Source organism: Lissotriton vulgaris, chromosome 2_1 (genome assembly GCF_964263255.1).
Source record: "Lissotriton vulgaris chromosome 2_1, aLisVul1.2, whole genome shotgun sequence".
NCBI classification, from domain to species: domain Eukaryota; kingdom Metazoa; phylum Chordata; class Amphibia; order Caudata; family Salamandridae; genus Lissotriton; species Lissotriton vulgaris.
In genome coordinates this window covers 1,176,981,031-1,176,997,443 of record NC_141687.1, presented here as the reverse complement: position 1 = coordinate 1,176,997,443, position 16,413 = coordinate 1,176,981,031, and the positions used below count along the sequence as shown (strand labels likewise).

Genomic DNA, 16,413 nt, shown 5'->3' with positions numbered 1-16,413 from the left:
TTAGTTAAAATAGTTTAGTTTATCAAATTTTTAGAAGAATAAGTGTTTCAATAGAAATAAGACATTAATAAAGAACAAATCAGTACCCAAAGCTCACAGGTTCAGGAAAGGACATAAATTTGTCAGTTTAGTAGTCCCAGAATTAATGGACCACTAAACGCATATAGCCTATGCTCCAATTTGGAAAGGAAACCAGGTGAGACCGCATCAGAAGGTTCTGCAAATCTCTTCAAACAGTTTGTAATTAGCATGCATGCAGAACAGCAGCCGTCTGTCACCACCATCAGTTTCATAAGTGCGCAAGTGTCTCTATCAATCAATGCACAAAAGTAACGAACAAACAAACTCCCACAATCCAAAAAATCAGGCATTATATTCTTAGCATTTCCGGGGGTCAACTCATCTGATCAGACCACTGAGTCCATTGGTCAGTTTGTATAGAATGTGGATCAGGCAACATAAAGAAGACACAAAATGCAGAAGAAATAAGCGGAACTATTAAGTCATATTGCATATGAAGCGTTAAACAATGCCCTTTTAGCTAGAGCACGTAGAAGAGTTTGAAAGGACAGCTTCCCAGGCAGATGTCCTGCAAATGGTAACATAATTGTAGAAAAATCTTTATATAATATGTATGAAGAACATTCTATGAAAGATGTAGCACCTACTTTTTTTTTCTTTTTTTTAGCACACATTATCACGTACAAAAGTTACATTTATAAAATTCACGATGAAAATCCAGATTAATCATACCTTTTCATAAATCTAATTAGTTATTTTTCTTTGCAAATGAAATTTAAAAACAATTAGAGGTAAATCCAATAACTTGAGAATTTCACCATGTGCACATTTTCTAGCACATGAAAATAAAATAATTTTAGGTTAGTAAAACAACCTTGTTACTTATTCGAATCATATCATCTAAACAGCTCTTTTTGCATGCTTTTACGATGCAGTAACTAAAATTCCTTATTTTTGCCATCTCTTCTGTAGCGTGTATTTGACGTACGTTTATTTTTTCTCTCTCAAAAAGTGTCATGTCCAGTTTTGCTCTTTAAAATATAAATGTAATTTCAGCTCTGTCAGCAGTGAAGCCTTTTGGTCTCCACTGTTTATACCTGGTGCCCACTTTGAAGTAACGGAAGCTTCAAGAGCCCTCCCACTATAGAGGTGTCTGGAATTTCCTGTCTCCCTGCCTTGGCCCGAGTTTGTCAAGGGACACAAAAGACTGAGTATGCCGAGGCATGTGCAAGTGTAGTAGGTGACACCTCCTCCCCCTATTGAGTCAGGGATGGCCAGTCCTGCCAACACATATTCCCTCTTTGTTTCACTGTCTGGGGGCAATATTCATAGACCAGCTGCCAGCTACAAGTCATGTGGCCCAGGATTCAGGCACCATATGTTTGGGGCAAGAACGTGCCAAGTCTGTCCCTCATCGGAACCTTACTTGCTAAGTGTAATTTGGTAACCCAGTGTTATCCTATTGGAGAGGCAGGCCTCACAATAGTGAAACATTAATTTGAGTTGTTCACTGCCAGAACATGGAAAGTCAAAATAACAAGTCCACCTTTTTAAACACACTCCATCATGTCCTACAGGCTGTTTTGGGCCCACCCCCTAGGGGTGACTTCTATGTATTAAAAAGGAAGGGTTGGGCTTGGCAAAAGGTTTATTATCCCAGAATGAAATTGCAGTTTAAAACTGCACACACACACACTGCAATGGTAGGCCTGGGATTTGCTTGAAGGTCTACTTAAGTGGGTAGCATTTCATTGACCGACCCTGGATACATGTAACTTTATCTCTAATAAAAGAGAGAGGGACCCAAAACCAAAGTGATAGGGTACCAGCAACTGACTGTGTCAAAAAGAAATTCCCTTTGGGCACAATAATGAAAGACAAACCAACTTATACGGACAGAATACACATTAATTCTTCAGACATAAAAGCATATCACTCTGAGCAATGCAATAAGTAACAAAAATTCTGTAAGGACAAAATAAATTCAGTATGCACAGTTTATTTATATATTAAAAATAGTTAAAAAACACATTAAAAAAGTATATAAAACAAGGGAAAACAGACAATATATAGAGGAACAAATCATATACATAAGTTCATCCAGTTAGTTCCTAAGGCTAATAAGGGAGGTACAAATAAGGTATATTCAGCAACAATCAGAATACTCCTTGATCAACATATATTGTACTTCTCCCTTAATTCTCAACGCGTTTCGACGGACATTAATCATATAGCCGCCTTCATCTGGAAAATATTAGCTGTCTTCCCAAGATTTCTTTAAGGGAAAGCCTGCCTTATAGGTAGGGGATTGTCGCCTCCTTCCTGTTGAGCAGAGTCGAATTTTTTCTAAAGTTGGCGGTTTTTGCCTGGGCCAAAGCTAGATCGATCCTTTATGTTTCTCGATTTCGCACACACGAAAACGGATACTGTTGGTCCTTTCAGAGCAAGATAAGAGTCAGCCTTTATAAATCGTTGTTTTTAATTAAAAAATGCACGCGGTAAAGAATCAGGGTCGCAGGAGTTCAATACTCATGGTATAACTTTTCTTTAATAAAGTGCAAAAGGGCCTCAGAGCTATCTCCAGTCCCTTCAGTCTCTCGAATCTGTAACGCCTCTTAATTTTCAATGCGCCATATGCCCCGCGTGCAGTCCTCTATATATTGTCTGTTTTCCCTTGTTTTATATACTTTTTTAATGTTTTTTAACTATTTTTAATATATAATAAACTGTGCATACTGAATTTATTTTGTCCTTACAGAATTTTTGTTACTTATTGCATTGCTCAGAGTGATATGCTTTTATGTCTGAAGAATTAATGTGTATTCTGTCCGTATAAGTTGGTTTGTCTTTCAATAATGTGCCCAAAGGGAATTTCTTTTTGACACAGTCAGTTACATGTAACTTTACTCAGGACTTACAGGTAAACTAATTATGTCATTCGGGTCCAAGCCAATTCTACCATGTTTAAAGGAGAGAATACAAGCACATTTTCCCTGGTCAGCAGTAGTAATTCAACAGACGCCTAAGGACAAAAATATGGGTTCATAAAACATAAGGGGTGAAGGTAAAGAGTTTATGGATGTCTTTGCTGAGATGGCCAAGTCCAACACAGACATATACAAACAATTGATTAATGGAATGCTTAATTATTCTCATCTACTGGTAATTACTCGGGGGCGCTTCCCAGCACATCACTACTGTGCACCCCATGCCACCTCATCTAGACCTGTCTACCCATAGTTGCACTTTATTCCATTTCGTTTTTATTAATTACACAACAGAAATATTTTCCCTATGGGAAAACTTCATCCCTACATCCTCTCCAAATTTCGGGTTGTCCTCTTCCTTTTTCCACACTAGAACGCAGTTTAAATTCTAACTTTTACCTGGGTTGGAATGGGTCAGAAATAACTTTTGCAGTCCCCAGAAACAGTTTCATTTGCAAGCGCGCCCACACTTTCAGAGCTTTAAGCCATGGAACATGAACTTCTTGCCACCGTTTTAGACACCTAAAACCCTTTGAGTGGCTAAATTGACTTTTTGTGACTTGCAAAAGTAGTTTAACACGTTTACAAAAGGCATTATACACTTGGAACATAGATTTAAAAATGCAAATTGCTCTGCGAATTGTGCCTTTAAAGAATTTCTTTACAGTAGAAATGAATTTGAACGCTGGAATTTTTTGGGGGAAGACCCTTCTAATTACCACTTTCTATGCTTATCCACAGGAGTCATTGATCATGATTCTCATCAGGATTCTGTAACAGTAAATACTGCTTCATTAATTCCACCCCCGCCTCCTCCGAAGAGTGCAGCCCGCATGCTGGCATTGGCACTGGCAGAGTCTGCGCAACAGGCTTCATCCCAGTTCCATTTGAGGCCAATCAGTTCACACTCTGCAAATCCAAGTACATTGGTGGCTGTTCCTAGTACTATAGTTGAGGAGAACACACAAGAAGAGTATCCAGCAGAAATAAGTACTGCCACTGACTCCAACTACGTGACTCCCATATCAGAACCAATGTATGAGACTGCCAATCACGGGCCCTCTTTTGCAATCACCCCAAGTGGAGCTGCTCTAGTTTCTATCTCAACCTCTCAACTAACGCTTACTAATAGCGAGACAGCAGTAGCCCCACTTCAGAGGCTTGGGGAACTCCAGCCCATTGTTGGACAGGTTCCTACAGAAATCTGCATGGAAGCAAGTTCATCAGACCAGGTAAACCAACCATATGTTTTGTGGATAGTACTACTGATGTTAGTTTAACCTATGCCACAATTACATCTTGTGAAGCACAATTTTCCATCGATCGATTGGCTAACAATGGGTAGTAATTCATAAGGTGAAGTTGAAGATTCACTGGACTGTCATAATTCCAAGGACATTCTCTTGAACTAAAATGGAGTGTGAGCTGTTACGTTTGTGTGCTGCCTCTGCTGTTACTATCTTACTACAAGAAAAGGTTTGGACAAAAAGGGTTGCATTACTGTTTCCTTTGTATCTCGATATAGGTGCTCAGTTCCAACTGTCCATGTAAGGATGCAATGCACACAACCCATATTTTTTTATTATTTCCTTTGGTAAGAACATTTTCATTTGTACAAGAAAACCTTGCATACTTGGTGTATTCACATCATGATGTGGCTGATACTCTTGCATCCTTTTTTGTCCCATTTCCATCATGATGAAGTGGTAAAGGCTAGGCACAATACTGCGCAAACAATTTAGTTTGAAGTGAATGTCAGGTGGGACCTCATGTTGCCCTTCATTGATATCTGCATACAGGATTCAACACACATTTGCTGTTTAATTGTGTTTGTAAATTGTTTATGAACTGGGTTGGAAGCTGTGCCACAGTTTTCACTGAATACTTCAGGTCTGTTATAGTTGATTGAAAGTGTGTGGTTATGATGGACTAATTCTTTGCTCTTAATAATTGGTTGCTGCAGTGTAGTCACCTCTACTCTACCTTTCACTGATTGTCCTGTTCTTTGTTGCCAGTCGTTCCACCAGTCCACATTTAGTAACATTTGTGGCAAATTGTTTACAATTGCAATACATGCGTGAAAGCAAAGGTAGGCAGTATAGAAATGATTATTCTGAATGACACATGGTATGTTTCATACAGCAACAAAGTGATCTTGTTAATGTTATGTGTGAAATAAAAACAGTGCAGGTTTTACAGCGTGACACTTTTCTGGATTCACATTTTGTGAATTATTAGACCATCTAGTGGTTGGGTCCGGAAAACTTTCCTTGCAGTATTTTTTTCTACTGTGGGTATCGATGTCAACCATTTAATGTCATATCCCTTCTTACATGATGTCAGACACATGCCCTAGAAGCCCCTCTGCTTGCTCTTCATGTTCACAGTTTTTTCACCAATAGCAACTGAAGCCAACATGTTTCATCAAAGGATCACCGTGAAAAAACGGGTCCATTCAGTCACAGCACCTTGGGCTGCAGAGCGACAAAAAGAACCCCCAGAAAATGGAGGTGACACAAAGAGTGTTCCGATACCAAGGAAGTAGTTGATGAAGCTGAGAGGGAAAAGGGGGTTGACAGCGGTAGGATTTACTTCGCTCTATCCAGCTTTTAATGGTTATAAGTCAAACTGTATTTTTTAACTATGTTCTAAATATATGTTTCTGGCTTTTTTACTGCTGAGCTAACTTATATGCACTTGCACTTTAACTATCCCTGACTTTACCTGCCTCATTACTCTGCTGCCCCTGTCCCTGCAACACTTTTCCTGCAGTCTTGGTCCGCCGTGGCTGATATGCCGATTGTACGGAGGGCTGGCTCTAATTTTTGGGCTCCTCACTTCTGCCCACTTACTTCCGCTTCCCCTGCTGCATTAGCGGTCCAGTTTGCAAAGAAGGCATTTGCCTATTTATTCCTGCTGCAAACGGACGAGCGTAGCCAGCGCGCCAAAAGCAAGCCTATCTGCGCCCGTCAGTGTCCCGGAAAGTCCAGCACTGGCTATGCTGCCCAGTGTCCCACACACAAGACTCTTGCACTGCATTACTATAGGGATAAACTGCTCAGCCTTAGGCGGCTACCTCTAGGTCAGAGCTAAGCGGTGGATCCTAGTTCTGAGGACTGCTTTCAATGCAAAGAGTGCAACTTGTCTCTCCTCTGGCCCAGAAAGCTCGCAGCCAGAGTACTTTCTCTCAGCAATAAGTGTAAGAATATTAAGAAAACAGATGCCTTAAAGGCCACTGTTTTAAACTGTTGTTTTATGCAAAAGCATGAACTACATATTCATGATCTACTTCTAGATGAACAGCCTGACCTTTTATTTCTCACTGAGACCTGACTGTTGGAAGCCGCCAACCCTACTGTGACCTCAGCCATTCCTACGGGTTAGGAAATCTTTAGGAGGGACCGACCCAGTGGGAAGGGGTGCTGTGTCACCATAATCTACAACCAAAAACTGGACTGCTCTCCCATATTGTTCGAAAACATCGAGGGTGCTGAGTCCTTAGGCTTTCGTTTGACCTTCTCTCCCCATCAAAGCATTGCTGGTTTTCTAATTTACAAACCACCCAGCGCAATCGGACATTTTATCACTACGCGCAATATAGCTTCCACTCCACTGGCCCTAAAGTATAACAACTGCCTTATTCTGGGAGATTTCAATATACATATGGCTAAAGAAAAAGACCCTTTAGCAACCTCCTTGCTGGAGATGCTGCAGGCGTGCAATATGTCTCCATCTATTTTTTCGGCCACCCATGAGAAGGGCCATACTCTTGACCAAATCTTTCACAACTTCAACATATCGCTAGCCTTCTCCTACCTATTACCTAGTTAGACCACCTCCTATTAAAATTCATCATTCCCAACTCTGCCACAGCCCCTCAGGCTAACTCAGGGCAGAGAGAACATAATTACAGGCGTTCCATAAAATATCTATCCCAATATTAGCTGACGCCCTTGGTCGTTCTTCTCCAGAGCTGACCAGCAACCCCGACATGGACGCTCTCTTAGTAGATGCTTGGCTCCATGACAACATTGATGTAGCAGCATCAGTAGATTTCGGCATCTCAAAGCGGTCGGCCCCACCTGCTCCATGGTTTAATGGCTCCCTCAGATCCAGCAAAAAGAAGTGTAATAAAATGGTATGAAAAGTTGCGAAAATACTACCTACCTAAGGACAGGAAGTTGTATAAAGATACTTTAAATCTCACTACATTCTCGTGAAGGCGGCCAAGAAATATTTCTACCAGAACTAGATTGGAAATGACCAAAATCCAAGTAAGGACATTTTCAGCGTAGTTAAATCCTTTACCTCCCCAAAAGCCGGCATGAAGGAAGGGCCACACACAGAAGAATGGTATAAGCAGATAGCTCAATTCTTCCATAATAAGATTTCCGTGATCCAACAAGCTTTCGCTAGCATCTCAGAGGAAGAACTGACCTTCTATCACAGGGCAAATAGTACATTTTACTTTATGGAGCCTCCTCCTTTACTAGATTTCCCTGAGCTTCAGCTGAAAGAATCACTCGCTCTTCTACAAAACATAAAGTCTGGCTCTCCTACCGACCCATGCCCAGCTAATATCCTCAACATATTAGCTTCCACCATAAACCACAAAGTAAACCAGCTTTTTAATGCTTCCCTCTCCTCAGGTAATACGCCGAAACTATGGAAGCAAGCAAAGATTCTTCCACTTATAAAAAAGGCTAACACCAAACCGACGGACCCCGCCAACTACAAGCCAATTTCCCTTCTTACGGCCCTCTCTAAAGTATTAGAAAAGCATGTAAACAAGGCCCTCCAAAAACACATTGAAGATTTGAAGCTTCTTTATGAGTCCCAATCCGCTTTAGGGCCAACTACAGTATAGAGTCCGCTCTGCTGGAAGTGACTGAATTCATCAAGGGTAAGCTGGACCAAGGAGGCAAGGCTGTTCTGATACTATTCGATCTGTCCGTGTCCTTCCTTCTATATAGTCCCTCATGTGAGGCTCTTGGATAGACTTGCTAACATCAGCCTGGGGGGGACAGCCCTTACATGGATGTCCTCTTTCCTGGAAAACAGATCTCAGGACATCTGGCTCCCCCCTTTCTCATCTCCTGTTCTGGCCATGAATGTGGGTGTCCCTCAGGGTTCCATTCTCAGTTCAACCCTTTTTAACATTTACTTATCTCCCATTGCACTTCTGGTGGAGGAAGAGGGCACCAAAATGGTCTCTTATGCAGACGACACTCAGGTGATTTTTACATACGATAAAGAAATCAACTTTTTTGGGGCAATGATTAGGTCTTGCTTCAGAAAGGTTTTTAATTGGCTTAAGATAAATCAGCTGAAGTGTAACCCTGACAAAAATGAAGTTGTTTTCTTTGGAAAACCAGAAATGCTTGACTGGAGCTCTTGGTGGCCTAAAGTTTTGCTGCCCCGTCCACGGAAAAGGAGAAAGTAAAAAACGTAGGAATTGTCATTGACAACGCGCTCTCCATGAGCTCTCAGATCCAAAATCTTACTGGTGCTTGCTTTGGTATACTTTGCATGTTAAAAAAATTATTGTTGCTGCTACCGATTGTTGTGTAGGCTCTGGTGACGTAAAACTTGACTATGTCACAGTTTGTACCTCAATCTTCCCAAATCTCTTATCCAGTGCCTACAAGTGGTACAATACGCGTCGGCCTGAGCCATCTTGAGGTCCAAACCCAGATCAAGTATGACCCCTATTTTAAAGTCTCTACACTGGCTACGCATAAAGGAAAGGATTGACTTGAAAGCTTTGATCATCTTCTTTAAACCTTTCTACAGCTTAGGTGCCGGCTACCTGAATAAGCTTGTAAATCGCTACATTACATCCAGACCACTAAGATCTACTAATGCTAACTTGGCCATTGTGCCCAAAATATGCTGGGCCCGCACGGATGTATGATGTTACAACGCGTACTTTTAGCACGCATACCATTACAACGGATTTTTTACAACGCAGGTCATTTTACAACGGATACCATTACAACGCAAAACACTACAACGCACATACTATTACAACGTAAGTATAGGTAAGTATATAATAATAATATATAATTTTAAAATCTGTTGTAAATATTTATTAATGTATTATTTAATTTAATTATTTGTTATATATTATTTTAGTAAAATTATTAATTAAATTAATTTTAATTTTTTCATTTGTAAAAATAGGTTAAAAATACCCCTGTACCCCAAAACCCAAACCCAGCCCTAAAACCTAAAAATACCCCTGTACCCCAAAACCCAAACCCAACCCTAAAACCTAAAAATACCACTGTACCCCAAAACCCAAACCAAACCCTGAAACCTAAAAATACCCCTGTACCCCAAAACCCAAACCCAGCCCTAAAACCTAAAAATACCCCTGTACCCCAAAACTCAAACCCAGCCCTAAAACCTAAAAATACCCCTGTACCCCAAAACCCAAACCCAGCCCTAAAACCTAAAAATACCCCTGTACCCCAAAACTCAAACCCAGCCCTAAAACCTAAAAATACCCCTGTACCCCAAAACCCAACCCTAAAACCTAAAAATACCCCTGTACCCCAAAACCCAAACCCAGCCCTAAAACCTAAAAATACCCTTGTACCCCAAAACTCAAACCCAGCCCTAAAACCTAAAAATACCCCTGTACCCCAAAACCCAAACCCAACCCTAAAACCTAAAAATACCCCTGTACCCCAAAACCCAAACCCAGCCCTAAAACCTAAAAATACCCCTGTACCCCAAAACCCAAACCCAACCCTAAAACCTAAAAATACCCCTGTACCCCAAAACCCAAACCCAACCCTAAAACCTAAAAATACCCCTGTACCCCAAAACCCAAACCCAGCCCTAAAACCTAAAAACACCCCTGTACCCCAAAACTCAAACCCAGCCCTAAAACCTAAAAATACCCCTGTACCCCAAAACCCAACCCTAAAACCTAAAAATACCCCTGTACCCCAAAACCCAAACCCAGCCCTAAAACCTAAAAATACCCCTGTACCCCAAAACCCAAACCCAGCCCTAAAACCTAAAAATACCCCTGTACCCCAAAACTCAAACCCAGCCCTAAAACCTAAAAATACCCCTGTACCCCAAAACCCAAACCCAACCCTAAAACCTAAAAATACCCCTGTACCCCAAAACCCAAACCCAACCCTAACACCTAAAAATACCCCTGTACCCCAAAACCCAATGTTTATAAAAAAAGATAAACTTACCTATAATTATACTTACGATGTAATGGTATGCGTTGTAATAGTATGTGCGTTGTAGTGTAATGCGATGTAAAGGTATCCGTTGTAAAATGACCTGCGTTGTAATGGTATGCGTTGTAATGGTATGCGTTGTAAAAAATCTGTGGTAACAGTTACATACCGGCCCGCACAGAAGGCAGATCTTTCAGCTTTCTTGGCGCAAAGTTATGGAACAGCCTCCCGGAACCTCTGAGACTAATCACAGACCTACTGTCCTTCAGGAAAAGCCTAAAAACCTAGCTTTCTAATAACTAATTGGTCCTCAGTCTTCTGCTTCCTTCCGTTTCCTCACACTAGGACATTCTAGTCTGTGTAGCTGCGTGCTATATCAAATTCACTATTTCATTTGAGAGGACAGTGTAAGACAACAATATTGTAGAAGCGCCAGATAACACCACAAGGACACAATGGGGCCAAGTCAAAGCCCTTGAACTCAAAGCCCTCGAAAGCTACCACGGGTCAAGGCCAGAAGATCCCATTGGCTATTAATCCTAGGAATTAGCCTCAACCCTGAAAGGGGATATAGAGCGTGATGGGGACATGGAACCTCGAGCGATGGAGGACTTGCCTCTGAATAGGAAGGTCGCTATGCTGAGCGAAACATTCCCAAGGTTGAAAAAAAAGAAACGTTGACTCAAGGCAGAGATGGAAGCTCTCATAAGAAGAACAAAAGAGATCATCCATCAAGGGATTTTGAATCCCTTTAAACCTTCAGAGGGAGAGGGTTGTGAGGAGGAGGAACAGGCCGTGCTGAAGCCTACTACGATCCCAGACTCCCACAATACTCCACAACTTTCTGGACCAGTAGCAAGAAGCCTTTAGGGCGCGAGCCTTAGCAAAATCCGTTACACCCAGGGTTGAGAAGCAATACATACATTCATCCCAGAACCCATCCTAGATGATGGGCAATGTTTAGAAACCTCAAGGATGCCTATGAACACCAGACTCAAGAAGTGCCTTAGGTTTATCATGGGCAAGGTAAATTACCAGTTCAGAGTGCTCCCCTTCAGGATAAAGTCTGTTTTTTCACAAAGTGGCTGGCTTCAGTTGCAGCACACTTGATGAGGCAAGGAATCCATGTATACTGTTACCTAAACAATTGGTTGGGAAAGGCAAAGTCATTCAGACTGTCCAAGGAAACGTACAATACAGTCATGGAGACACTACACAGATTGGGGTTCTCCCTGAACTTGGAAAAATCATCCCCAGTCTCAGTCAGAAAGAAGACATTTCTATGAGCGAGATTAAACCCCAGGGAGTCAAAAACATTCCCAGTTAAAAAGAAGATCCTAGCAACAACAGAGCAGGCTTGTTCCAAGAAGAAGGTTCTACCACTGACAATGAGGACAGTGGGGGACCTCATGATGGCATGTTGCATATCCCATATACGTCATTTCAGGCTGCACATGAAATCCCTTTAGGAGTGTCTAAATAGCAATGATCATAGGCAACCATGAAATGGGATGAGGTTACAAACAAAAGACAGAGAGAGGTTACAAACAAAATGCAGTGGTTAAACACAAAGAACAAGACAGTGGACAGACCTTTGGGATAACCAAATACTTCTATAATCATCACAAAAGACGTATCCCACATGGGGTTGGGAGCCCACTTGGGAAACTGAATGTTAGGGGCCTTTCGAAAGACTTACTCTATTTCTTCCCAGGTGGTTGCCCATGTTATGCCGGTAACCATGAAACAAGATTCTTCAGATCAAATTAGTGCAAAAGACTAGGGATTAATAATAGTTGTTGACTGAAACATTTAAGGTAGCAAGACCTCTATACTCGAGGTCTCTCTTTTTCTCACTCTACCTGCTTGAAACATCTTCTCAGTAGCACGTAGAGGAAAAGGGTGGTCGGAAGGATCATGGAGGGGTGGTCGGAAGGATCATGGAGTGGTGGCCGTGTTCTGTTGCTCTCTACTTCTGGCACTTTTCCCAAGGCCTACTTAGTCATATACACTATACACTATACACTTTACACTCAGGATTCTTTGTTCCTCATTAAATAAATCAAAAGGGAGTGGGTAACTCAACTACACAAAAACAGCTACAAAACGGTCTTAGGGGAGAGGGTTCCTTCAAAGAAACCTAATCCAACTTTGAATTCCTTTAGGTTTTTTAACCATTTTGTACCCATTGTGGTACTTAGGTGTCGTGCTTCATCATCGGATCGGTCTCAGACAACTAATGTGGCTGAGTTGGCTTAACCTCCTACCTGTGGGAGCACTTCTGAATTGGATTACTAGTGGGATCTGTTAAATCTGTATTACAATTACCTTAAATGTCCCTAGCCTGATTTTATTATGTAACTGGGAATCAGTGTAAGGTTAAAAAAGAAATAGATTTACTTGGGGGTATCAAAGATACCTGACATCAACCGTAAAAGTGTGGTCTACATGTTTAAGCAATCTGGGCCCGGACTGGGTTTCATGGCTTTCCTTAGGACCTAACTGTGACAGATCCTTGTGTATCCATGTATAAGAGAATACTATCCTGTGTTGTGTGTTATGTGATCCAAACGTTATTGCTCATAAAATGTGAGTGTAAGTGTGCACAGTGACCCTCATGATTCATGCAAGTCACTGACTTACACCGTTCCTGGGTTTACTGGCCCGTGACCTGTATGATGGGGAAAGCACAAATAACGTGGCATAATGTATACTTTTTCTTAGACGCAGCTCTCTGGAAATTGTTAAAAAGTAGAGTCCTGTTTGTTAAAAATCATGTAATTTGTCACTTGTTGCTATCATGGCATGCTCTGGAACAATACATATATGCATCTGTATTGGCTGGCGTACCCAAAAGACTCAACATGCATATATCTGTGCAAATGTGTTGAATGACATACACACAAAACATATACAACCTGCTTGAGATATGTTCGTGATTGGCTGACGAACACCTTGTGACAATGACTACTTGCCTGAAGATATTTCATTGGTAGCCTCTTGGGCTATTCTAGAGTGTGTTGTTACATGTGAGCATTCCTCGTGCCAGCAAATAAAATTGATTGATGCATTCAGATACCTTCTATACGGGATTAATAGAGCCCAGTAGGGCAACTTAGAGGTGGGAAGACCCTGTAGTTACACTGGGTGTAAAGAAGGGTAAGACTGTTATCAAAATTCCTGAAGGTAAACACTCCTCATTATAGAGGGGGAAAATGTCCTTCCCACATGTCCCACTAACTTCACCAGGGGATCCTGTCTGGCCTGTGTACCTGCAGTGACCGTCGCGTCCTGCATCTTGTAGGAGACGCATCTGTGGAGGTTATGAATAGCCGAGCCTTTGTACTGTTCCCGACTCCACCCCATCATGTTCTTGCTGGACGTCACGCTTCAAGCGGGCGTGGCCGAAGCAAATGCTTCCGTGTGTGGTACTAAGCCTGGAACAACCATAATGTATGTGTAGGGCTTTTAAAAAAGCTTTGCTCAGAGCAGAGCGGAACATCTAATAACAAAAATAAAAAAATATGACATTGTTGCTGAAATTGCAGCTGCAAAAAAATAAATACCTTTTTGTATATATTGAAAACCACTCAATTTGAAGCGCTCCTATGCTTCTATTTCTATTGAGAGGGAAATGCACTTAGTTGAGATGAGTATACATCTCCATATTTCTTGGGAAGGTTATACCATACTGTTGCAGAATGTTATGTACTCAGCAAAGAATATACAAGAATAATTTATTTATTTATTTCCGTATTTTTTCCAGGTCAACCATGAGATATTATCTTTCAATCCAAGCCGATGCGTCTGGAGACGATAACTCGCTGTTTTTTTTCCAAGAGAATTCTTTCCGTTTGTATGTCGGGATTCTCCTTGGACTCCAGGATGGCCCATGACCCAGACTGGACTCAAGTTCCAGGAAAATAGCAAAAATGACCCTGATTCCTTGGATGGACGCTCTTTTCATTCATCGGGATGGAGCAGTAATGAGTATTGGAGGGGAAGAAGAAAGGGCAGACAGAGAGGAAAGAATTTGACCCAACCATGTCAGCAACCAGACTTTGGACAACCTCCATTTTTTCTTCGTCCATTACCCCACTTTGGTACATGGGATCGTCCATTTTTACAAAACCAACCACAAAGGTTCCTTTCATTGTTAAGACTGCCTTTTTTAGGGAGAGGCAAGATCTAACCCAGAGGAAGAAAAAATGAGCCAGACCAAGACCCAAACACCAGCGACGAGTTCAACTGCTCCTCAGTTTTGAACATGATGGGAAGGAACTGCCCCCCAGCCAAAGTAGCTTCCTAAATAAAGGCTTGGGTTTTGTCCTTACTCCATCTTGTGACCGATTTAGGCTACATTTTAAAAATGTCAAATTCTGCAAGCTTTGGGTTTTCGTCAACAATAAGCAGGAACCAGATTCAATCGGTGACACAGATCTTAAAGTGAGTTCAACATTCTGTGCCTCCTTTACAGCTGTCCCTGTTGATATATTAGCCGTTGAACAGACAATCTTTAAGGAGATTGAATCAATTCACACTATGAAAATGAATTTGTTCCAGAATATTACCTGAAATAAAAGACTGGCTATAAAAGAACTGTTGAATTATGACAATATCATCATAAAACCTGCTGATAAAGGAAGGGGCATTGTCTTTCTTATGAAAGAGGATTACTAGTCCGAGTACAAAAGATTATTAGCCGATCATTGACATTGAAAGATACAGAAGACCCAATGTAGAGCCTCAAGAATACTATGCAAAACTCTTGGAAGGGGCACACGTTGGCAATTGGATCTCGAAGCAGGAAACAGATTTCCTTATGAAAGAAAATCTGTGTCACCCTATTTTTAGGTGTCGGCCAGGCAGCGCTTGCGCTGTCTCTTTAAGACATGCTGTATTGAGGTATGGACTTGAAGACCCGCCCACTCCACCCATGTGAGAAGTTAGCCTGGTATATGATGTCCACTATTCTAGTTGGCACCTTGCACCAGTCTAAACGACCCTTATTGATGGTGGTTGTAAAGTCAACCTTATAGACAGGCTATCCTAGTGGTAGCATGGACCAGAAGTCTTAGGCTAAAACTTCAGAGAGCATGTAAAGCAAGCTGTTTTACCAATTATAATCCCTTGAGTACCAAATGAATGGACACCACACAAGGTATATATCAAATATATATGCATTTATTTCTAACACAACCCCTCTGAAATCTTTATGAGGTCAGAGATGGAAATACATCACAAGTTACTCATTAGGCATACTATAAGTTGTACAAATACAGTTCTGCCCTAGGGGCCTCACAAACCATATACTAAGTAAGTGGTATAAGAACCACTTCAGGAATAGTGAATAGGCCTAGGGCCTAGGGAATCGCTGGGGCTACACTAGACAACCAAGGGATAGGAAGTAGGAGACCCACGGGAGACTAGTGCAATGTCTAAACAAAGTCGGGAGTTACCATTGACTTATAATGGAGAACGTAGAAGTTACAAAGTTACTGATTAAGGACACTTCCGGATGGACTACGGTAAAACCCCTTTAAGCTAGGACACTTCGAGAGTCAACGCCCACGGGAGCACCGAGGTACTCGAGTTACCTCACCCAGGGAAGCCGGGTGCATAGGCGTCTTTTCGTGTCGGGTTTCGTCGATGTTTTCTATGGAGATCTGCAAAGAAGTGCTGCAGGCGACCAGAGGAAAAGTGTCTGGGTGGATCCAAGGGTGGATCGGAGATGAGAAGAACCTGAAAGCAGAGGGAACAGAGTCTGGGTCACTAGCCAGTGACCAGGAAGGAACCAGGCGATGTCGAGTTGATTCAGGTGAAGAGATGAAGCTTGTCTCTGCAGCCACGAGGACCAGGAGGCGTCAACGATGACCAGGAGCTGGGTTCGAGCTGTCCCACGAAGGATCTAGGTGACTGCGGTGTCGGTATCCGGACTGGACCCAACAAGCCTTGGTAACCGCAACCCACGCAGGAAGTGAAGATTGGCTTCGAGTCAGACCAGCATGGTCTGGGAGCTTCTCCTTTGGAGGGAAGCTGGAGCAAGCCTGGAGCAGCCAGGAAAGCAGTTTCGTTTCAAAGGTTCGTCTTCAGAGGGCTCACTAGCCAACGGGCTAGCAACCGGGAAGACGCGTCGAGCTGAAATGCAGGAGCAGGCCCCATGCAGCACTCGTGGAGTGTGGAGGTCTGAGCTTCGGTGC

The 16,413-nt window shown here is 42.1% G+C and overlaps 1 protein-coding gene across 3 annotated transcripts in view; it reads left to right on the top strand.

The window, feature by feature from the left end:
* Positions 1 to 16,413, top strand: part of ARHGAP32 (Rho GTPase activating protein 32) — a 1,359,293-nt gene that overhangs the window by 1,291,951 nt on the left and 50,929 nt on the right. For all 3 annotated transcript variants that reach the window (XM_086956893.1, XM_086956892.1, XM_086956894.1), the window contains one exon: positions 3,750 to 4,240. In XM_086956893.1, coding sequence (XP_086813019.1) covers positions 3,750 to 4,240 — 491 coding nt within the window. The remainder of the gene's footprint in view (positions 1 to 3,749; positions 4,241 to 16,413) is intronic.